We start from the raw sequence: 21489 nt of genomic DNA on the forward strand, positions 1-21489 counted from the left end.
AAACACTTCAACATTAAGCGTGGTCATTGCCTCAGGGTAAAGGATTGGAAAAAGATATTTGAAGAAAATAGACCTAAGAAGTAAGCTGGTGTAGCCATTTTAATATCTAAAAAATAGATTTCAAGCCAAACTAATCAGAAGAGATAGGGAAGAACAGTATATACTATACTAATCAAAGGAAAAATGCACCAATGGGACATTTCAATTCTTATATATGCATGTATGTATGTCTTTATTTATTTTTATATGAGTACACTGTATCTGTCTTCAGACACATCTGAAAAGGGCATCAGATCTCATTACAGATGGTTGTGAGCCACTGTGTGGTTGCTAGGAATTGTACTCAAGACCTCTGGAAGAGCAGTCAGTGCTCTTAACCGCTGAGCCATCTCTCCAGCCCAACATTTCAATTCTTAACATCTATGCCCAAACACAAGGACCCCAAGGTTATAAAAGAAATATTATTACAGCTTAAATTACATGATGAGCCTCATCACTGATGACGGAAGACTCCAGTATTCTACTGTCTTAGATAGGTCAGACAAAAACTAAACAGAGAAATGCTGAACCTAACTGACGTTATAAACCAAATGGGCCTAACACATATACAGAACATTTCATATAGAAACAAAAGAAAATACTTTCTTCTCTTCATCTCATGGTTTCTCCAAAACTGATGACACTCAGTCACAAAGCAAGTCTCAACAGATACAGGAATATTGAAATAACTCCCTTCACCCTATAAGGGCACTTTGGACTAAAAGTGGACATCAGCAACAGAGACAATAAGAAGTTTATAAACTCATGGAAAGTGAACAACTCTCTATTGAATGAAAAATGGGCCAAGAAAGAAATGAAAGACTTTCTAGAATTTGATGAAATGAATACACAATATACCCAGACTTATGGGACACAATAAAGGCAGTTCTAAGAGGAAAGTTCATAGCACTAAGTACCTACCAAAAAAAAAAAAAAAAAAAAAAAACTAAAATGACAACTACAACAACCCCTACCCCCATACTTATTACACCTAAAATCTAGGACAAAAAGAAGTAATTACACCCAAGAGGAGTAGATGACAAGAAATAACCAAACTTAGGACTGACATCAATAAGATAGAAATGAAGAGAACAAAAAAAAATTCAATGAAACAATGCATTGGTTCTTTGAGAAAATTAACAAGATAGACAAACCCTTATCCAAACTAAGTAAAAGGTGAAGAGACACTATCCAAATTAACAAACTCAAAAACCAAAGGGGGCTATAACCACCAACATGGAAGAAATCCAGAGGAACCTAAGGATGTACTTTAAAAACCAGTACTCTGCTATGTTGGAAAATCTAAAATAAATGGATAATTTTCTTGGTACATGCCACTTACCAAAGTTAAATCAAGGTAAGAAAAGCAATTCATAGACTCTTTATTCTTCCATTTGTGGTTGTCTCTCATTATTACCGGAGAGCTTACTCAAATTTAATATTAAAAATTTCATAGCTGGCTGTGGTAGTACATGCTTTCATTCTAAGCACTTGGAAGGTACAGGCAGGTAGAATTCTGAGTATGAGGCAAGCCTTGCATATATAGTGCGTTCCAGGACAGCTAGAGATACATAGTGAGACTCTGTCTCGATCAGGACCCACCCAAGACCACAAAGAACTGGGTGGGCATGATGGCTCATACCTTTAATCCCAGAACTTGGGAAGCAGAGGCAGGCAGAGATTCAAGAACTCAAAGCCACACTTGTCAATATAGCTAGTTTGAGGACAACCAGGGCTACATAAGAGTGATCATGTCTCATTCTTTCCAAATACAGATTTTACATTCATATTTCTCATCAGCTATTTTTGGTAGTTTTTCAGTTTTCTTTGACCAACCTCTTCCATTTCTTGTAATGTAAAAGCCCAAGATTTACCTTCCACTCTTCTATCTTTAATCATGACAGTTATGTGGTAAATCTCATTCCTCCATAAAAAGTGCCTTCATTTCTATTGTCATAGTTCCAGAAGTGGGATTCCACGTCTAAGTAAGAATATATGGAGTTTAACTTTCTTTTGTTCTTGCTAAATTGCGCTTCCAGAATGGTGCTTAACAGGTTTGAGGATGTAGACAGCATAATCACAACTGTTATAAAGGGACATATTTAATTGGGACTGACTTACAGTTTCAGAGGATTAGTTGATTTTCATCGTGGTTGAAAGCATGGCAGTGGGCAGGCAGATGTACTGGAGTCAGAGTTCTCTATCTTGATCTGAAGGCAGTAGGAGACTGTGTACAGCTTGAGCATATATGAGACCTCAAAGTATATCCCCATAGAGACATGCTTCCTCCAACAAGGCCACACCCCCTAATTGTGCCACTCCATAATGACCAAGTATTCAAACACACGAGTCTTTGGGGGCCATACCTATTCAAGTCACCAGCGTCCCTCTGTGTACTAGCTGGGATTTTTGTTAATTTGATACAAGTTAGAGTCATTTTGAACTCTTGAGAAAATGCCTTCATCAGACTGGATTAAAGGCAAGCGCGTTGGGGCCACTTTCATGGTTAAGAGTTGATGTTGGAGAGCCCAGCCCACTGGCGACAGCTGCACCACTAAGCAAGTGGTTCTGAGTGCTATCAGAAAGCAGCCAAGCAAGTCACGAGGAGCAAGCGGGTAAGCAGAACTCTTCCACGGCCATTTCAGTTCTTATGCTGCTTGATTTTCGGCCTTGGCTTTCCCTCAATGGTGGACTGTGCTCAAGATGGATGTGTAAGTTGAAACAAACCTTTTCCTTCCCAATTTGCTTTTGGTATTGTTTTATCACAGCAACAGGAAGCAAACTAAGGTCCTTATAAAACTCCCAACTCTGCCTCAGAACTTTTCCTTGCCAACGTGGCCTAATGATTGAGAAGATGGGCTCAGTTGGGACTCACCCTTTCCTCCCACTGGGAGCACTTAGATCCTTTTCAAAACCTTACATATCTGTTATCTCACCTTTCCAAGTTGGGAAAAGCCCAGGTCAACTGGACCCCACCTGCTTATGACCACAGGCACTGGGTCTTTGTTGAAGGCACTGACTGGTCATTGGTCACCCATGCTGCCCCTGTGCCCCTCGCTCCCTTAGCGACTGACTGGCCTATAGTGGTTCCAAGACTGAATTCCAGAGTGACCATCTAGAGACCCAGAGTTACAACAGAACTTGAAGAAGCACCAGCTTAGCAACACTGTGACTTCTATCTTGGCAAGGATAGAAACTACTACCAGTCATTTTCTAAGCATCACTCACAGACTTAGTGAGAGGGGAATCAGACTCACTCCAGCTTTTGAAGGGAGACTAGCTGGGTCATGGAAGGCTTTCTCTGGGTAGGAAGGTCCACAGTTACGTTAGTCTTTATCTACAAAATTTGATGGTGAAGGCAGGAAGAGGAAGGTAAGGAGAGGATGTTGTGTGACAGGTTCAATGAGAGATTTCTACTTGACCTTACTTGATCATCTGAGAGCTTGAAAGGCAATCAACACACACAAAGTAGAGAGTCCATATACATCCAACCTATATTAAAATGGTCCCAGGTGTTTCACTTACAACTTGTTGTCTTTCTTGTTGATCCCAGAAACCAATGGTCAGGAACCATCTGTATGGTCTCCAAATTTACCCACAGACCACCAAATACCAAAATGGTGGTTTTCTGCCAGTAATTAGGAATTGCTCATTATACAGACTATATAAGCAAAGCATACTTCTGAAGCTGTAGATTGCACCTTCTGGCCCAAAGTTCTCCTATAGAGAACTCCTATAGTCCTCCATTGCTCGACTGCTCCCAGCTCATCTTTACTGTTAGGGATCCAGAAAAATGAGATTCTTGGGTTTTGATGTCTAGTCCAACCACTTCTTTCATACATGATAGGCAATAATGTGGAATAATTTACCAGCTAACACATCTTTGGGCAAACAAGCCCCATTTCAAAAATGCTAACAATCTTTAATCAGGTTGTTGAAACAAAACAGCACTATGTCTGATATATGCCTCCTGGTGGCCCTTTTTCTACACACTTGACCTTACAACATGCAATGTACCCTCTGTCTCTAGGTCCTATTTATTTCAGAGAAAGGTGAGGCATTCACCCAAGAGGGCCTAATTGCACCTGCATTATAAGATAAATCCCAATGGATCTGGTGTGTATGCTGAAGTTCAACCCAGGGCTTCATAGAGGCAAAGTAGCGCTCATCTATCGGGCTACATGCCTAGCTCTAGAATAAATGTAATAAATATAGAACAACCTGGAACTCTGGAAAAAGAGGTGACATGGGGTGTATATGATCTGGAGATGAAAATAAATTATGTGTGCCTGTGAGTATATGAGTGCAGGTGCCAAGAGGCCAGAAGGTTCTCTCTCTCAGAGCTGGAGCTACAGGTGGCTTTTGAGCCTTAAAATGTGGATGCCACAAATCAAACTAGATTCTCTGCAAAAGCAGCACAAATTCCTAACCATGGAGCCATCTCTTCAACTGCGAAGAATTCTGTAGTTTTATTTTGTGTGACTGTACACTATGGCACACATGTGAATGTTAGTGGACAGTTTGCAAGAATTGGTTCTCTTCCCACTGTTCTAATGGAATTTGAAAGTGAGCATCAAATACACAATGCCCTGGTGTTGCCAGTGTTTTGTTGCTTAACAGTGATGAACTTCTCCCATAACTGGTCTTTTAGGAAATATCCAGAGGTTATTCTCATGTGTTCCTGGACTTGCTATGGACTTCTAGACCTCTGGGCCTCCAACGATTCCTGAAGATTTCCTCCCACCTGTACACTGATCTGCTAGAACGTTTGAGATCACCAACATAAAAGACTGTTAATGGCCAGGTGGCTCACACCTTTAATCCCAGCATTTAGGAGGCAGAGGCAGGTAGATCTCTGTGTTTGAGGCCAACCTGGTCTTTTTTTTTGAGGCAGGGTTTCTATGTAGCCCTGGCTGTCCTGGAACTCAGTTTGCAAACCAGTCTGGCCTTGAACTCAGAAATCTGCCTGTCTCTGCCTCCCAAGTGCTGCCACCATTAAAGGTATGTGCCACCACTGCCAAGCTCAGCCTGGTCTATAGAGTGAGTTGTAGGGCCGCTAGTCCTACCCAGAAAAACCCTATCTTGAAAATCAAAAACAAACAAGATTCTTAGTTAAGCAGATATTATTGAAGGCACCCTAGTGCAGTGGGTCTGATAGAATGACTCTCTTTTCATGTGTACACATATACACATTCTAACTAGAATGACTTACAGGCTATAGTCCAGCTACTACGCCATGGCTGTGTATCAATGGAAGGACTAAGAATCCATGAGGCAGGATGCATCAGGAGGTGGATGCCAGAACCTCTAATGCAAGTGAAGGAGCAGACTAGGAAGAGCAGGCGGGCAAGGAGGGCAAACTTCCTTCTTCCATGTCCTTTATACAGGTTGCCAGTAGAAGGTGCAATCCAGATTAAAAGTGGGTTTGCCCACATCAGATGCTCTAAGAGAAAAATTCCTCAAAGGTATATTCAGCTGCTAGTGTTATAGTTAATTCCAGATACAGTCAAATTGACAACAAAAAACAGCTATCATGGCAGAAAAAAAAGTTCCACGCAAATGTTTATTTATCTACATACTTTTAGTTTTGTTCACTTACACACTTTACCCTGTATAGAAATATCAGTGCAATTTTTGGTACTTGACTTCTTAAACTTGAGATGAATTTTCATATCTTTTATTTCCTTTTAAGGATAAAAGAAGCAATTAATTCCCTGATGGTTTCACTCACTGCGTGCTAGGTGGTGTCCTGAGCTGCCCTTAAGGTGTGGGGATCTGCTTATTCAAAGCCTATCATACTCAGTGTCTGCATAGCACATCTCAAGGCTGAAAAAATATTGCTTTGAAAGGCACAAAGGCTACGGTTTGGGCTGCTTCTTGAACTTCATCCCGTGTGTTCTCTGATGCCCAATAAGGTGTGAGCTCTGTGTGAATGCCTTCCCACACTTGGTGCACACATATGGTCGCTCCCCAGTGTGGGTTCTCGCGTGCCTGGTGAGGTGGGAACTCTGGCGGAAAGCTTTCCCACAGTGCTGACATTGGTAGGGCTTGGCTCCAGTATGAGTCCTCAGGTGCTGAGAGATGGCTGACCGGTCATTGAAGGTCCTCCCACACTCTGAGCACTCAAACGGTCTCTCTCCACTGTGAATTCTAAGATGCTGCGTGAGGGAGGAGCTCTGAACAAATGCTTTCCCACAGGCCATGCACATGTAAGGCCGCTCTCCTGTGTGGATCTTCTTATGCACAGAGAAATACCTAGCATTTTGGAACATTTTACCACATTCACTGCATCGACAAATTTGGCTCCCCTTGTGAATTTTTATAAAGAATACCTGCTTAGCATGCCGGCTGATGGCTTTCCCACAGTTGTTGACTCTCCTGAGCTTTCCCACTCCAGAACCCTTATAGTAAGTTTTTATATAGGGACCATACTTTAGGGAAGCATTGATTTCCCCGCCTTTTCCTCTTTCAGAGGTCTTTAGGTGATTTTTTACATAGGGGACATGTTTTTCGGAAGTGCTAAGTTCCCTGACTCTTTCCCCTTTAGAACCCTTCTGCCGAGGTTTTACACGTTTCAATGAATTCCTGCTTCCTTGGACTTCATCTTCTTCATAGCCTTCCTGGTGAATATTTACAGGTAAAGCATGTGTCAAGATACTGCTGTCCCTGGCTCTCCCTGCCCCAGACCCCATCTGGTGATTTTGTACAGATGAGCCTTGTGACATGGAATTGTTACTTGTCCCAACTTGATGCCACTCGGGGCCTTTCTGGTGACTCTTTGTAGGTGCATCAGGCACCATGTCATTGCTACTGTCCCTACCCTCTTCAGAGCCAGTGGCTTCATGGTAAAATTTTGCAGGCACAGTAAGTGTAATGGGATGTCTGCTGGCCCGAGCCTTTCCCCGCTCAGAACCCTGTTGGTGGATTTTTATAGAGGAGCCATGTGTCACAGGATTGCGGCCACTCCTGCCTTGCCACTCCACAGAATCCTGCTGATTTCTTATGCGTAAACCTCGTGTCATGGAAATGGTGTTTGTCCCACCTTTCCCCTTTGCAGTGCCCTTCTGCTTAACTTTTACATGCTTTCTAGGAAGAACTTCATTGAGTAAGCAATGGCTTTCGTGAAGACTGGTTTGGTCCCGAGACTCGGAGCTTTCAGGGAGCTTCTTCTGAGGGTGGCCTTTTCCCTGTGGAAGCCCCACTTGATTTGATTCTATGGTGTGCATTTCTTGGATCCCATCTTGTGAGATACTTTCAAAAACAGTGGACTGGGGACCATTCCTTGAGAGATCTTTTGGGTTTGGGTCATGAATTGGTTTTACCACAGGAATGGGAAAGTCTGGAGTTAACTCTCTGTTTCCCAATGTAGGCTCCCATCCTGAAAGAAACCAAAAGATATATATTGCAGTTATAAGTGCCAGAGCGACAGTACTGTGAAGTAAGGATTCATCTTCTCAGTCATTCGGTCCAGGGAGAGGCGAGCTGTGAAGCAGCAAAGCCAGGAGCTTCCTCATTCCCGCAGCAAACCACACCTGAGGCTGCCTGTGCACTCAGGGCTCCCTACCAATGCAGTCACAGGTTCAGATAAAGATCCTGGACAGAGCAAGAGACTCTTGAGATCACAGACAGTTCTGACACTGGGCAGAGAAAAACTGAGAGATCTGGGGGGTTCAATGGCTTTCTAAATGGAGAAACAGACTTACCCACTGAGACCAAGTTGCCCAAGGTCTCTCGCATCACATCATGATACTCGGTCCTCTGCATCGGACCCAGTAGCCGCCACTCCTCCTGACTGAAGTCTACAGCCACATCCTGGAAAGTCACCGGCTCCTGTAATGTTATAAAAGTTTGATGTTTGCCAGTGTGGGTAGAAGAAAGGCCACTGGGACATTCTACCACACATCGGGATTTCTCTGCTTTGGTGGATTACTCAGGGACAATGACTTGTTTGATCCTGAAAGAGATCCACAGGGTATTTCTCCAAGCTAAGGTCTGGGTCCCACGCTGGTAGGCAGAGCTCCTGACTGACAAAGAGCTACAAGTGCAATAAGCACGGTGCACTGAGCACACCAGCATCTGCATGAAGCCTGCTTTGTAAGGACAACATCCCTCAAAGGACCTCTCCCTCTGGAAACAGCCTTGTCCCACAGTGTAAAACCTACGATGCTAATGGACAGGTCTGACCTATGTATAACATTCATCTATGCCATGTCAGTTTCTTACGAGTGGCTAAGGATTCTGAAGGAAGACTTTTCCATCTCAACACCTTGCCTGGATCTGGGAGGTATTTTGCCCAGATGCGGCAGAGCCTACCTTAGAAGGAACAGAATACAGAGCAATGAGTCTGGGATCCGTTTCTTCCCATTCCCAGGTAGCAGCCTTGCCTGAAGTCTAGCCCACACTGCCCATTACATGAGAGCCGGCAATTCCAAGCACATACCTGAACCAGTATGAACCACTTGTAAGTATCCTGGCAAACAGGGCTAATCCTATTGCATACCCATTACCAAGTTCTGAGACTGATCTGAGCCTATGCTGTTTTATTCCCAATTCCCCAATTAAGTGTCTCCAAAGGAAAAGGGCTCACTCAATCTAACTAGGGCACAATGTAGTCCTTACAAACTGCCTGAGATTCTTCTGATTCTTATGTCCCTCAGCCTTGATTCTTGGACTCCTGTTTGCTTTCTCTAAGCCCATCACAATGTCAGGAGGGTTACCCCTCACACTTGGGTTTTTCAGAATTCTACTCAGGCCCAAGAACTCAGAAAGTTAAAATGGCCTATCTCCTGTGAAGCCTTGGCAAGGCTCCGTGTAGAAATGACATCTCAGGGGCGGTCCCTTAAAGGAAGCTGGGACCAATGGAACAAAATGTTCTTGCTTACCTCAGGTGGTACAGTAACTGGCAGGGTGGCCACATCCTTCCTTTTCTCCTTTAGTTCATCAGTGGCCTCACTAGCACAGGCAAGCTGAGCTGAAGAAGATGCCACAAAAAGAGTGAATGAGGTGGTAGCCCTCAGGTAGACAGAACCACTGGATCTATAACCCATGACCTACACATACCTATGCCCCTTGATGTTGACCTCTTCATAACAGTAACCGATTTCCATATCTCGATGGGCCCAGTGTGTTACTCTGCATGGATCACTTGGGGACTACTGTCTCTACTATAGAAACCTTTTATTGTCTCCACATTCCAGCATCTGTCTCAGGCTCTGGCTTCTGAAGCAAAGGCCTTTTCCTTAGTGGTAAAGTCTGTTTCTAGTTTCCAAGCCATTATCATGCTTGTGTGATTCCCCCTTTGCTGCCTTGGAGAAGAGAAGGCTCTTCCCTTGGTCACAGAACTGTACCCATGTTGTGCTTCCGGTCATATTAAACATCCCTGGCCAGTGGTAACAGCCCTTCCAAGGATTCTCTCAGGTCTAGCCTTCCTCATGGGTCTCCACATACTCCACATGCTGGTTCTATTCTAGCCAGGATGGGGACAAAAGACATCACCCAGCCTAAGCCACCAGGCTATCCCTTCACCTTCACGGACTCTGGTAGACAGGGAGACCATATACTTCGAGAGCAGATGAAGTTTTGCTGGAATATTTAAGAAAGAGAAATTCTGTGCTTGGAAGCCCTAATGTCAATGAAGGCAGCTGAACGCATCCAGATGAGATGGGTGAGGGGATGAGTTAAGGCTCTTACTGAAACCCTAGGCAGAGGTGCGCCTAGAGTCAGAGCATCCTGGACTCTTCCAGTAAGGTTTCCTTCTTCCTGGAGCCACTTTGCAGCTTTTTTGGTGTTTGTAAGTACAGTGTATGTGCATGTACGTTCGGGTACACGCACAGGCTACATGAGGATGTTTGGTGTCCTAATCCATCATTCTTTGCTATGTCCATTTGAGACAGTATCTCTCACTGAACTTGTAGCCAGGCTGGAGGACAGGAAACCCAAGTGACCTTCCTGTCTCCAGCCACTATAATAGTGTGGTTAGGCATGCATGACAATGCCCCATTTTTTTAAATGTAGCTTCTGGGGGGGAGTTGAACTCCAGGTAACTGTCATAAACTGCCTCAATACCCAAATCCTGGGTCTTAAAAGCCAGAATACTGTGCACTCCTGGGTGATAGCCCCAGTCCATTTTTATTTTGAGACAGGATCATGATAAATTGTTCACACTGGTGTTGAACTCATTTGTAGCTCAGGCAGGCCTTTAACTGGTGACTTGACTTGGTGTCTTGAGTATCTTAGATGAGGCCTACCTCATCAGACCTGGTAAAATATATTAAGGTTTCAGAGACCAGAACTCTGGCATCAGCCTCACTGGCTTAAAATCAAGATGTTAACAGGGCTATGTTCTTTTTGGATATAGGGAAGAACTCATTCTTTGCCTTTTCAACTTCTACATACTTGGTCAATGTGTCATTGGGACATACATGCTGCTTCTTTTCTTCAAGGTTCTTGTCACAGCAGGTTTCAGTGACAGAGCAGCCTCCACACACTCCACCTGTACCCTGACCTCGTCGCCACCTTCATGCTATCATATGTGTATTCACTTATCACCTCCCATCCTGTCTGTAGGTCCACAGGCTCAGTCAACTCTCGGGTCCTCCCTCAGTTGGACTTCATTCACAGCTCCTTCAAAGAACTGGAAGGGTAGCTATGTGTCAGGGAGCCCAACAGGATAAAGGCGGGGCGGGGCACTGCATCTGTCAGCTTCCGCTGAAGCCCATGGAGGTTTTTGTTTGGGTGAACAGGGCTGGCTACCAAACACTTCAGGGTTCCATTAATTCTAACCTGGTAACATGGAAGACACAGATGTTTGTGATCTGGCATGGGAACATCCTCAGTCATCCCAGCACTCCTCATTCCCTCACAAAGCCTTCACAGACATGTTTGTCACCTCGCCCTTCCAGGACACTCACCATCGTCCTTAGACACTGAGGTCATATTCTCCAACAAAGCCACAGCTGCTCCGCAATCTTTTGGGTGCTGTGACTCTACCCACACCCGAAGCTTTCTAGGCAGTGCATTCAGGAACTGCTCGAGCACCAGCAACTCTAGGATCTGCTTCTTTGAATGTGTATTGGGCTGCAGCCACTGGTGACACAGCTTCCGAAGCCGGGACACAGCCTTCTGGGGACCAGCTGACTCCTCGTACTGGAAATGTCGGAACTTCTGGCGGGAAGCTTCAGTGTTAGTCAAACGCTTGCTTGTCTGTTGAACTGGCTTGAGGTTACCTGGGTTCAAGTCTTCTCCACTTTCTGGATAGAGGGATTGAATCAGGGCATTCCGGGGACCAGCCACATCCTTGTTCAATGTAAGGACTTCCACAACCTTGATCTTCATCAGGGGACTCTCAGCAGGAAAGCAATTCATTCTAGGGTCCGAGGAAGGCCCAGAACATTCTAAAAGTCAAAATCAGAGCAAAAGCTAGGCAATGTGGCACATTGCTATAATCACTGTTCTTGGGAGGCAGGGGTAAGAGGGGATCACTCTTAGGAGTCTAGCCTGAGTTATAGGCCAACTAGAGTCATAAAGACAGACCTATCTAAAAAACATATACAAAAACAGACTGAGTAGCTCAGTTGGTAGAGAATTACGTAGCATATCCCCAGAAATTCATTAAAACTAGTCACTGAGATGCATGCCTGTAACCCCAGCACATAGGAGATAGAGGCAAGAGGACAGATGTTCAAGGTCAAGCCTGGCCACAGTAAGGTTAAGGCCAGCCTTAGATATGTGAGACCCAGTTTCATGTTTTAAGAAACACAAATACTGTTTTATTAAGTACATAAGGAACTGGCTTATTCTTATATTAAAAACTACTACCATCAAGTTACATGCATTGCAGAGTACCTGTATGGACTTCCTCCCTTTCCATCCTTCTTTTATATAGATTTTTAAACTTGTCTTTTATTTTACACATCATTGGTTGTTTGTATTTTATCTAAAATAAAATAAAATAAAATAAAATAAAATAAAATAAAATAAAATTCATGTAGAATTTTTGTCCCTTTCCTTTTTGATTTTTCTTTCTTTGCCTAGGTCCTAGCCCTAAGGGATTGCTCAGTCACTGAGAGAGTTCCTAGGACCCAACCCATACTCTTTTGAGATAGGGCAGCAATCCCAGGGTGGCCTTGAGCTCTATGAAGCAGAGGAGGACTTTAAACTTTTGATGTTCTTCTTATCTCCTGGGCACAGGAACCCATGACCATACCTGGTTTATGAGGTGCTGGGGATTCAATTCAAGGCCTTGTGCATGCTGGACAAATACTTTGCCAACTGAGGTACATCTGCAGTCCCTCTTTTTGCTTTTTATTTAAGGACAAGTAATTGCCCAGACTGGCCTTGAACCTGCCTTAGCTTTCCAAGTAGCTGGGATTATTGGCCTACAACACCAGGGCAATTTGTTCTTCAGAGGGATGTCTCCCCTTCATCACCCACAAAGTTTCCTTTAAAGCTCTGTTCATTTGTTTTAGCAGTGCATTGTAAGCTTTCCAGTGACCCTAGATTTTAGGAGTGGATGCTAGAGAATGGTATCCATTTAAGAGAATCATGACATACATATTTGAGATAGACAGACAGACAGACAGATGTCATACAAAGGTCCCAGAGAACAAACACATGAAAGAAAAAATGTATTCTTGAACAAAAATCAACATGCTATGAAAATACACTACTGGCCTAGACTCTAGCACAGCAGTTCTCAACCTGTGAGTCACGATCCCTTTGAGTGTTGAATGACCCTTTTCCAGGGGTCAATAACAAAATTACAGTTATGAGGTAGCAACAAAAATAATTTTATTGTTTAGGGTCACCACAAAATGAGGAACTATATTAAAGGGTCTCAGCATCAGGAAAGTTGAGAACCATTGGTCTAGCCAAAATATATGGCCACTCTATAGATTCTAGACTTTCAAACAAATCTATAATTCTGAGCCCTCAGATGTCTCTGTAACACTATCTGCCTCAAGACTTCCCTTATTCTCTCAAAGTATGGACTCATACTGAAATTACCTTTGAAGATACCCTCTTGTTTCTTGGGGTTCCTTCAGGTATTCATTCACTCTGTAGTACCTTCTTACTAAGGGCCAAGTAATTCAGTCATATTGCTAATTGGAATGTATAGAACAATTTTTTTTAAGGCCCTTTTCTTATTCACTGTAATCCTTTTTTTTGGGGGGGGGGGTGTTGTTTTTTTCAAGACAGGGTTTCTTTGTATAGCCCTGGCTGTCCTGGAACTCTGTAGACCAGGCTGGCCTTGAACTTAGAAACTCGAACGCCTGCCTCTGCCTCCCAGAGCGTTGGGATTACAGGCGTGCGCCACCACCACCCAGCTCACTGTAATCCTTTCTAATTGTGTATTTTCTCATTCTCAGATAATGTGGGAATTAAAGTTGATGATTTCCCCAGAGAATACATCTAAAAAGTCCTTGCCCATATGAGTCCTCTGATACAGAATCCAATGAGGACTCCTACTGAAGCCTTCCACATTATCATACTCACGGGGATTCCTGCCAGGGGTTTCATTGCCGCTTAGTGGCTTCCTAACAGCAATTACATCCTTAAGACATCCCTAGTACAACTGTGACACTGAGTAAGAGCGCTCCACATGAAAGTGCGTCTGTATTATGCACATCCTCATGGCTTTAGAGTTCTCAAATGCTATTATTTACTGTGAGAAAATTGTGTTTTGGTGGGGGTGGGTCTCTAGTGCAAGTTCTCTCAAGGTAAAACTAACTTAGGTCAGAAGTTGTTTTCTTCTCCAGTGATACTTTTGAGATTTCTTTCCTTAGAGGAGTTCTCAGATACTGAAAATTTCACAAGAGTCCCAGTCACATCTTTACAGATTGTTATCCTGTTTTAGCCATCTAACAAGGTGGTCCAAGCTGAGCTGAAACTGGGCTTTCTCACACTAAACATATTTACTACACACTTTTTTGATATCACCCCCCCCCAAAGATCTCAGACAGAAAATTCATAAAAGATGAGAGAAAATGTGTTCTTGAAGAATCATCAACAACACTGGACTAGGCTCTATCCAAAATACATGATCACTCTAGATTCTAGACAGTCAACAAACTGATAAGGCCCTAAGAAGTCTGTAGTGAAATTCCTTTTTTCCCACATATATTTATTCTAACATTTTGTGTATTTCTTTCATTCTCTACATGTTTGCTCCAACGTGTGGACATCCTCATGCTATACAAAGAGTATCTGCTTCTTTTCCTCAAACAAAAGAGAAATGACTGTTATAAGGTTCATTTCCTGCTTCATTTTTTAAGTTGACAATTTCAAGTTTGGCGCTGGAGAGATGGCTCAGCAGTGAATAGTACTGCCTGTTTTTTCCAGAGAACCTGGATTCCATTCTCACCACACATATGATGATTCAAAACCATGTGTAAGTCCAGTCCCAGGGAATTAAATGCCCCTCTTTGGTCTCTGTGGGAACTGCGTGCATATAATGTACAGAAAAACATACAGGCAAAACCACACAAAGAAAAAAAAAGTATTTTTGCAGGTTCTCCTGTGATTATGACCTATTCATCTACTAGATACTCTCTTTCTCTTTTATTTCTTGATAGGGTCCCACTATGCTACCTTGGTATTCTCGAATTCTTAAGAGATCAGCCTTCCTCTGCCTCTCAAGTGCTGCGATTTAAGGTATGTGCCATGATGTCTGGCCAGTAGTGTGTTTTATGCATTGCTTCTGATGAGTAAGTCTAGCTAGCTTTCAAGTGCCCCACTTCAGGGATATACATGTGCTGTGCTTTTGGAATGGTTACAGAGTAACAGCTGAATACATGAGCACAACCTAATTTATCTTCTCATTCTGCCTTCACAAGATCTTATTTAACTCAAAGCTTTCTTGAGGATAAATGACATTTGTCTTAGTTTAAGCATTTTCTCATATTACCTCACCAACCACATTCCATGTTGCCATTCTAGCTGGAGAAGCTTGTAAGCTTAGTTGTAAGAAAAGATTTAAACTTTGGACTCAATCTCACCTTTGTGCATTAATAAGAGGCATTGCACATTACTGTTGGGACACTAGTAAAGATGTGTTTTTTCATTTACTAGTAATATATGACATTCTAAAATCTAAAATCTTTTTTTGCTACCTGGACCTCTTTAAGTTCAAATTAATTAAACTCAATTGGTTCAGCAAACCTTTTTGGATATGTCTTTGGTTCCTCTTCATCTATAATCTATTGACAGGATAAGTAGAGACTTAGTACAGTTTAAATCCAACTTTCAAGGTAAATACTATTAGGTAGTTCTTCACATGATTAGTGTAAAATTTTACCTAACATTATGTCATTACGGAAAGAAAATGAAAACCACAGTTCGACTCTTTAAATTTATGCCTTTAACACCTTTAAAATAAGTTAGTTCCAAAAATTCAGCTTAAGTTTCCCTTGCAATACATGGCTGGGGTGTATGCAGCCCAGAGGCAGAGGCCTGCACAGCACACACAAGGCTCTGGGATCCGTCTCCAGCACCACAGAGTGCTTGTAGGAAGCATACAGATTACGAACAACAGCCACAGGAAACCCCTTCAAGGCCTCCTGCACCCATAGGAATTCTCAGCAGCTTTTTGATCCAGTTTAGCTAATTACTTACTCAGATCCATGGGTCTACCTTCGAGTCAACACACTCTACAAACCAACCAGAGTGAGCTGTGAAAACCCATGCTACACCAGTCCTCAACAACAAACGTCAAGCTTTCCCCACAGCTGAGGTGGTCAAGTGCTTTCTGCTAACGTAACCTGCATGTTCTTGTATTTTGGTTTCCTACTCCTAGCCTCAAATTTTGCTATTCCCAGCATATAGGAATGATTTTCCATTCATCAGAAAGCACTAGATAAATATTTACTCATTCAGTTAATGTTGTTATGAAACTAAGCAGAATGTAGCATCATGTTTCTCTATACCTGCATGTCTGTCAGGCAGACACCCACATTTCCAGCATGTCTGTCAGGCAGACACCCACATTTCCTACATGTCTGTCAGGCAGATACCCAGTCTTTACTTTCGGAATCATGTTTTGCATATGATGATGGAACTATGTAATTGTCCAAAGCAAAGAAAAAAATTAACGACACCCATAGACCCCTATGTTTGAATACTTGGTGTCAGTTGGTTGAACTGTTTGGTAGGATTACAAGCTGCGGCCTTGCTGGACAAGGTGTGCCCACTGGGGGTGTTTCAGAGCTCATGCCAGCCCCAGTTAGCATCTCACTCTGCCTTCTGCTTGTGAATCAGACATATACTCTCCATTACAGCTGCAGTGCCAGGCCACCCACTATGATGGTCGTGGACTAGCCTTTCCCGTAAGTAAACCCCCAGTTACATGGACCTACAGGATTTGGAGTTTGCCTTGCTTAGTTTTGATTAGGTCCAGGATTTCCTCACTTTCCCTCTTCTGGAATGGGAATATATATTCTGTGCCATTGTATACTAGAAGAATGTAACTTGCTTTTTGCATTTTAACAGGGTTACAGTTAAAGAGATTGCTTTGAGTCTCGGAAGAGACTTTGAACTTGAGTACAGTGCCCTCGGAAGACAGAACAGGGCATCATGTAACTCCCAAGACTGGAGTTACAGATGGTTCTAAGCTGCCATGTGGCTGCCAGGGCTCTGCAAACAGCCAGTGCTCTAACCACTGAGCTACCTCTCCAGCCCCAAGGCTATGGACTTTTAAAGTGTTGAGACTATGGGGACTTTTCAAGTTGACGAAATACATACTGCCATGGGCTTAGGGGGCCAGCGAGAGGATTGTGGGGATCTGAATGAAAGTGGCCCTCCAGGCTAATATATGTGAACGTCTGCCTACCAGCTGGGGGAACTGGTCAGAGATGAGGTGTTGTGCTGTTGGAGGAGCTGTGCCACTGGGGTTGAGTTTTGAGGTTTCAAAAGTCCATGCCACTCCCAGTTAGCTTGAGCTCTCTAGCTCCTTCTGCCTTGTGAATTAGGATAAGCTCTTAGTCACTGCTTCAGCACCATGTCTACCAGCCTGCCGCCATGCTCCTCACCATGATGGCTATCACTTACCCGCTCAACTACACGCAGACCCTCAATAGAATCTTTTTTCTTGTATCTTGGTCATGGTATATCTTCACAGCAATAGAAAAGTAATTAGAACGTCAATGTTAGGAAGATTTAGCAGCATGCGGGCTCATAAGAACAACCATGTAAGAGTTAACCAGAACGGGAAAGAGCAACAACTAAGTCCAATCAAATTTAATCTACATTCTAACATCTTTTCTCAACTACTCTAGGCAAACAGGTCTTTATCTGGAGGACTGAAAGACAGCTAAGATCTCTTTGCCTTGTTTGTTTAAGACAGTTTCTCTGTGTAGTCCTGGCTGTCCTGGACCTTGCTATGTACACCAGCTGGCCTTAATCTTAGAGAGATCCAATTGTCTCTGTTTCTCAAGTGCTGGGATTAAAGGTGTGTGCTACCACTGCCTGGCTAAGATTATTTTTTTAAGCCACAAACTATTTTTTTTAAACTTATTAAAGTTCTTTAATATACAATAAAATGTGTTGCATTAGGATATACACTCAGAAATGGAAAAAACAAACTAACAAAGCACAAGACCACAGAAGAGGCTTAGTAATAGTAATTTAGTCCACAGAGAGATGCTATTTCCAACAGAAGAAGAATGATTCTGAATATTTTTGGGGTGCAAAGATTTTATGCCTACCATACATATATCAAGTGAAACCAGATAAATAGAACAACAACAAAAAAAGGTTAAAAATGCTTGAGTATTCAGACAATATGCCTATGTGCTTAAAAACAACAACAAAAAACTTAAAAGAGAAATTAAAAACAGGAGCTAGTGTGGTAGCATACATTTGTAATTCGAGAACTTCGACGACAGAGGGTTGGTTCAGGAATTCATATCCTTAGTTAATTAATAGGTTGGAGGCCAGCCTGAACTACCTAAGACCTCATCTCAAAACAAAACAAAAATCCAAAACAACAAAACCCCCGAACACAAACCCGACCATCACTACACACAAACCCCAAATACCACAACCCCCACCCCTAAATACAGACTGAAGCTGGGGATATTAGTTCAAGTGGTAGCACGCCTGCTCTGCTTATCATGGGAAAGGCCTTGGCTTAATCATTAGCGTCGTGAAAGAATGACAGCAGACTGGAAAACCACGAATACTTAAATCCACGTGCCACCCGGGTTCTCATCCTGCTCAGAGACAGTAGTCTCCGAATAACCAGAAGATCATCCCTTTTGGAAACTCCCGTATGCCTGGCTCTTACCTGGAAGAGTATCTTGAGGCATTTCTCTCTGCATTGGCCAGCAGTCTTCTGCTTCTTCTAACTGAGATATCACATTTGGCTTGGAAAAGTGATGCTCTGCTCAATCAAAAAGAGACAGGGCTTGGAGGTCTGCTTAGAGAAATGCTGCCCTGCCGCGCGCGACATTCTAGCTCCTCCTCCCCCATGCTGTGTGTGACACGATGACTGCAGGTCTTGGGCAGTGACAACTACATATCCATTCCTTTTGTTAGATTTCTTAGGTTTCCTTGACAACAAAGATACCATAAAGTAAAAATGGAGGTTGGTCAACTGGAGGACATTCTGGGAAAGCCTTTGCTTCCCTGCTAAATTTGACAGTTGAGAAAGAACTGGTCAGCACTATCAACTTTTGTTTCTGCTTAAACTTAAACATAGCATAGCTATGAAATAACTAGAGAGGACAGAAGACTTCCATTTATTTATTTATTTATTTATTTATTTATTTATTTGTTTGTTTGTTTGTTTATTTATTTTCTGGTTTTTCAAGACAGGGTTTCTCTGTAGCCTTGGCTATCCTGGAACTCATTCTGTAGACCAGGCTGGCCTCGAACTCAGAAATCTGCCAACTACTGACTCCCAAGTGCTGGGATTAAAGGCGTGCACCACCACTGCCCATACAGAAGGCTTCCTAAGAACCAGAAAGGAGTCACAATTTTTGATGATACCCCTGAGCTGTTGGATACTGACATCTCATGTTTGATGTGCCATAAAAATTGTAGGCAATTGTCAGTACAGCTACAAACATCCCTTATAGACTCTGCCCAGTATTCAGAGACCCTTATGTATTGCTTGCATTTAACTTCTTAAATCACACAGAAAAACTGCCTTTTTCTTCTCTAGCAAGCTCTACACTCCCTTAACACTTCTCTTGTTCCTCTAGCCTAAGCCCAAGCACAAACAGTTCGGAGGTACTACACATTCAGAGTTGGGGTGGGGACAGGTCGAGTCAAGACTGGCATCGAACTTCCAATCTTCCTCCACCTCTGAAGTGCTGGAATTAAAAGCATGGTCCACCCACCCAAACAGATCATTATTAAAGTGGAGGCTGGCTTACCCACTGAAATCACGTTATTGTAGTTCTCCATCACGATTTCCCTGTACAGACACTTCTGTTGGAGATCCAGCTGTGCCCACTCTTCCTTGGTAAAACTCACTAATACATCTTCAAACTTCACAGATTCCTAAAAGCCACAAGATGCAGTTCAGCCTCCGGTTTTCCTCTTCCGCAGTGACAGAAACATAGAAAGGCTGAGCAAGATGACCCACTTACATTTTATTTATCTCAAGATCCTCTGTTTGAATCCTTGAGCAAATCGGTCTGATACTAACCAGGGGACAAGTGAGACCTGTGGTCTGTGAAAACCTGTTCATTTCTCATTAACCAGGGGATAGGACTGTTGGCCCCATCTATACCTCTTTTCTTGTTTTTGAATTGTCACTTCCTAAAAGTAGCTGCTGAAAACTAAACATGAGCCTCTTATCTTCTTACACCTGTTTCTTTCGACAGCCCCCGAGCTTTAAAAACAAAAAGAAAAAAGAAGAAAAAGAAGGAAAAGAAAAGAAAAGGACTGCTGAGATGGCTCAGTGGGAAAAGGTGCCTGCTACCAAGCCTGAGTTTGACTGATCTCCAGGCTCATATGTTGGAAGAAGGGTAGCGATCCGGAAAGGTGTCCTCTGTCCTCTACAAGCAGGCAATGGCACAGACGTGCATACCCACACACAAAATAAATGTAATAGAAGTGGTTTTTTTTGTTTTTTAATTGAAAAGCCTCAACCTGGCTTGCCAGTTTCGGTTCAGAAATCGCTTTGTTTCTTTTATTCTAAGGACCCTCTTGGGCAGTCCTTCAACTCCTCCCGGAACTCTAGGGTATTTGAGAACAAACGTGTCACCACTAGCCGGCCCCTGAACACACTCAGAGGCTGAAAGAAGCCTTTACTCACATGGGTCCAGGTTGTAGGAAGCGTGGAAGCCATGCTGTCCTCACTGTTCTCTCGAGGGATTAGGGAGAATGCTGACGGACCTGAAGGTGGAAGAGGGGGGCACTAAGGATTGTGCCCGGGGGCTCCCCCACCTCGGCCCATATCCCGCCCCTCCGCAGGGTAAGGCCAGTCCACCCCAAAACTGCAAAGTACCCAGTGAGTCCTCTCTCCGACCTCCATAAGCTTACAAGACAGGTTCCCTTCTAACCGAGACGGGGCGGCTGGTGTCCTCTAATCCAGAATGCGGCTGGTTTTCATAACTGTGTTCCCCATCTAGAACGCGACGTCTTCCTCGGGATCCGGACCCACGACTACACACCTTCTCCCAGGTCCGTGGGAGAAATGGAGCCACTAACGAAGCCGACACTGGGGTCCAGAGGTTGCAAATAAAACAGAAGATGGGTGCAGTCCCGACGGGCTTTCACGCAGCGTCACGAGTGACTGCGAAAGACAATGGCGCTCGCCCGTCGGTCTTGTCCCGAATTGCGTCAGCTCACGGGGCCGGACTACAACTCCCAGACGCCCCCGCGGACGTCGAGCAGCCGCGACAGGCGGCGTCCGTCCCGGATGAAGCCTTCGAAGGCGTGTACTAAGACGCTGAGCACCAGCACCTCTGGAACCGAGACCGAGGCTAGGGGAGAGTCGAACCCACTAACAGGAGCAAATGAACTTGGACAAGCCGGAAGCTGGGAATGGGCCAGGGGTGGGCCGGAAGTGCTGGTGTTAGGTCTGCTGAGGGATGCAAGCCAAGGGGCAGAGTAAGGAAGGCGGGAGGGACGAGGGGGACAGACGGATCGCACAGCTCAGTTAGTACCGAGGGAAGAGATCCGGACGGGGCAGGCTGTGGGTCGGAGGCAGGAGAAGACAAGTTATTTAACCGAGTTTCCGGAGGGGCAGGGGAAAAGGATGCAATCTTGCGGAGGAAGTTTCACCGGTACCCTAAAGGGAGAGGAAGAAAGGACTAAACTGTAGAAGCAGAAAGCCATTGGGCTTTGGGATTGAAAGTTTACTCAAGTTCTAGGAGGGGACAGGCGTTTGCGTCCAGATCTGTAGAGAGGGGAGGGTTGTATGGCCTTGCAACGTTTAGGGGGCAGTGTGGACACCTGGTGGACTTGAAGTATATGGTAGGCTACACTAAATGACCTCTCCAG

At 43.8% G+C, this 21489-nt stretch overlaps 1 protein-coding gene across 5 annotated transcripts; it reads right to left on the minus strand.

The window, feature by feature from the left end:
• Positions 1-5583: 5583 nt before the first annotated feature.
• Znf274 (zinc finger protein 274) lies at positions 5584-20842 on the minus strand. 5 transcript variants are annotated; one of them, XM_052170952.1, is made up of 8 exons: positions 20658-20842; positions 20300-20379; positions 19413-19539; positions 18320-18415; positions 10950-11432; positions 8922-9010; positions 7743-7869; positions 5584-7417 (listed from the first exon to the last, which is right to left on the minus strand). In XM_052170952.1, the coding sequence occupies exons 2-8, from the start codon at positions 20330-20332 to the stop codon at positions 5898-5900; spliced, it is 2475 nt and encodes an 824-aa protein (XP_052026912.1). In that variant the 5' UTR covers positions 20333-20379; positions 20658-20842; the 3' UTR covers positions 5584-5897. The 5 variants fall into 5 exon arrangements, with proteins under 5 accessions (XP_052026912.1, XP_052026885.1, XP_052026906.1 ...); XM_052170925.1 differs by having other exon boundaries at positions 20547-20842; XM_052170946.1 differs by having other exon boundaries at positions 20527-20842.
• Positions 20843-21489: the final 647 nt, after the last annotated feature.

The sequence above is a fragment of the Apodemus sylvaticus genome, chromosome 1 (assembly GCF_947179515.1).
Source record: "Apodemus sylvaticus chromosome 1, mApoSyl1.1, whole genome shotgun sequence".
Lineage (NCBI taxonomy): Eukaryota > Metazoa > Chordata > Mammalia > Rodentia > Muridae > Apodemus > Apodemus sylvaticus.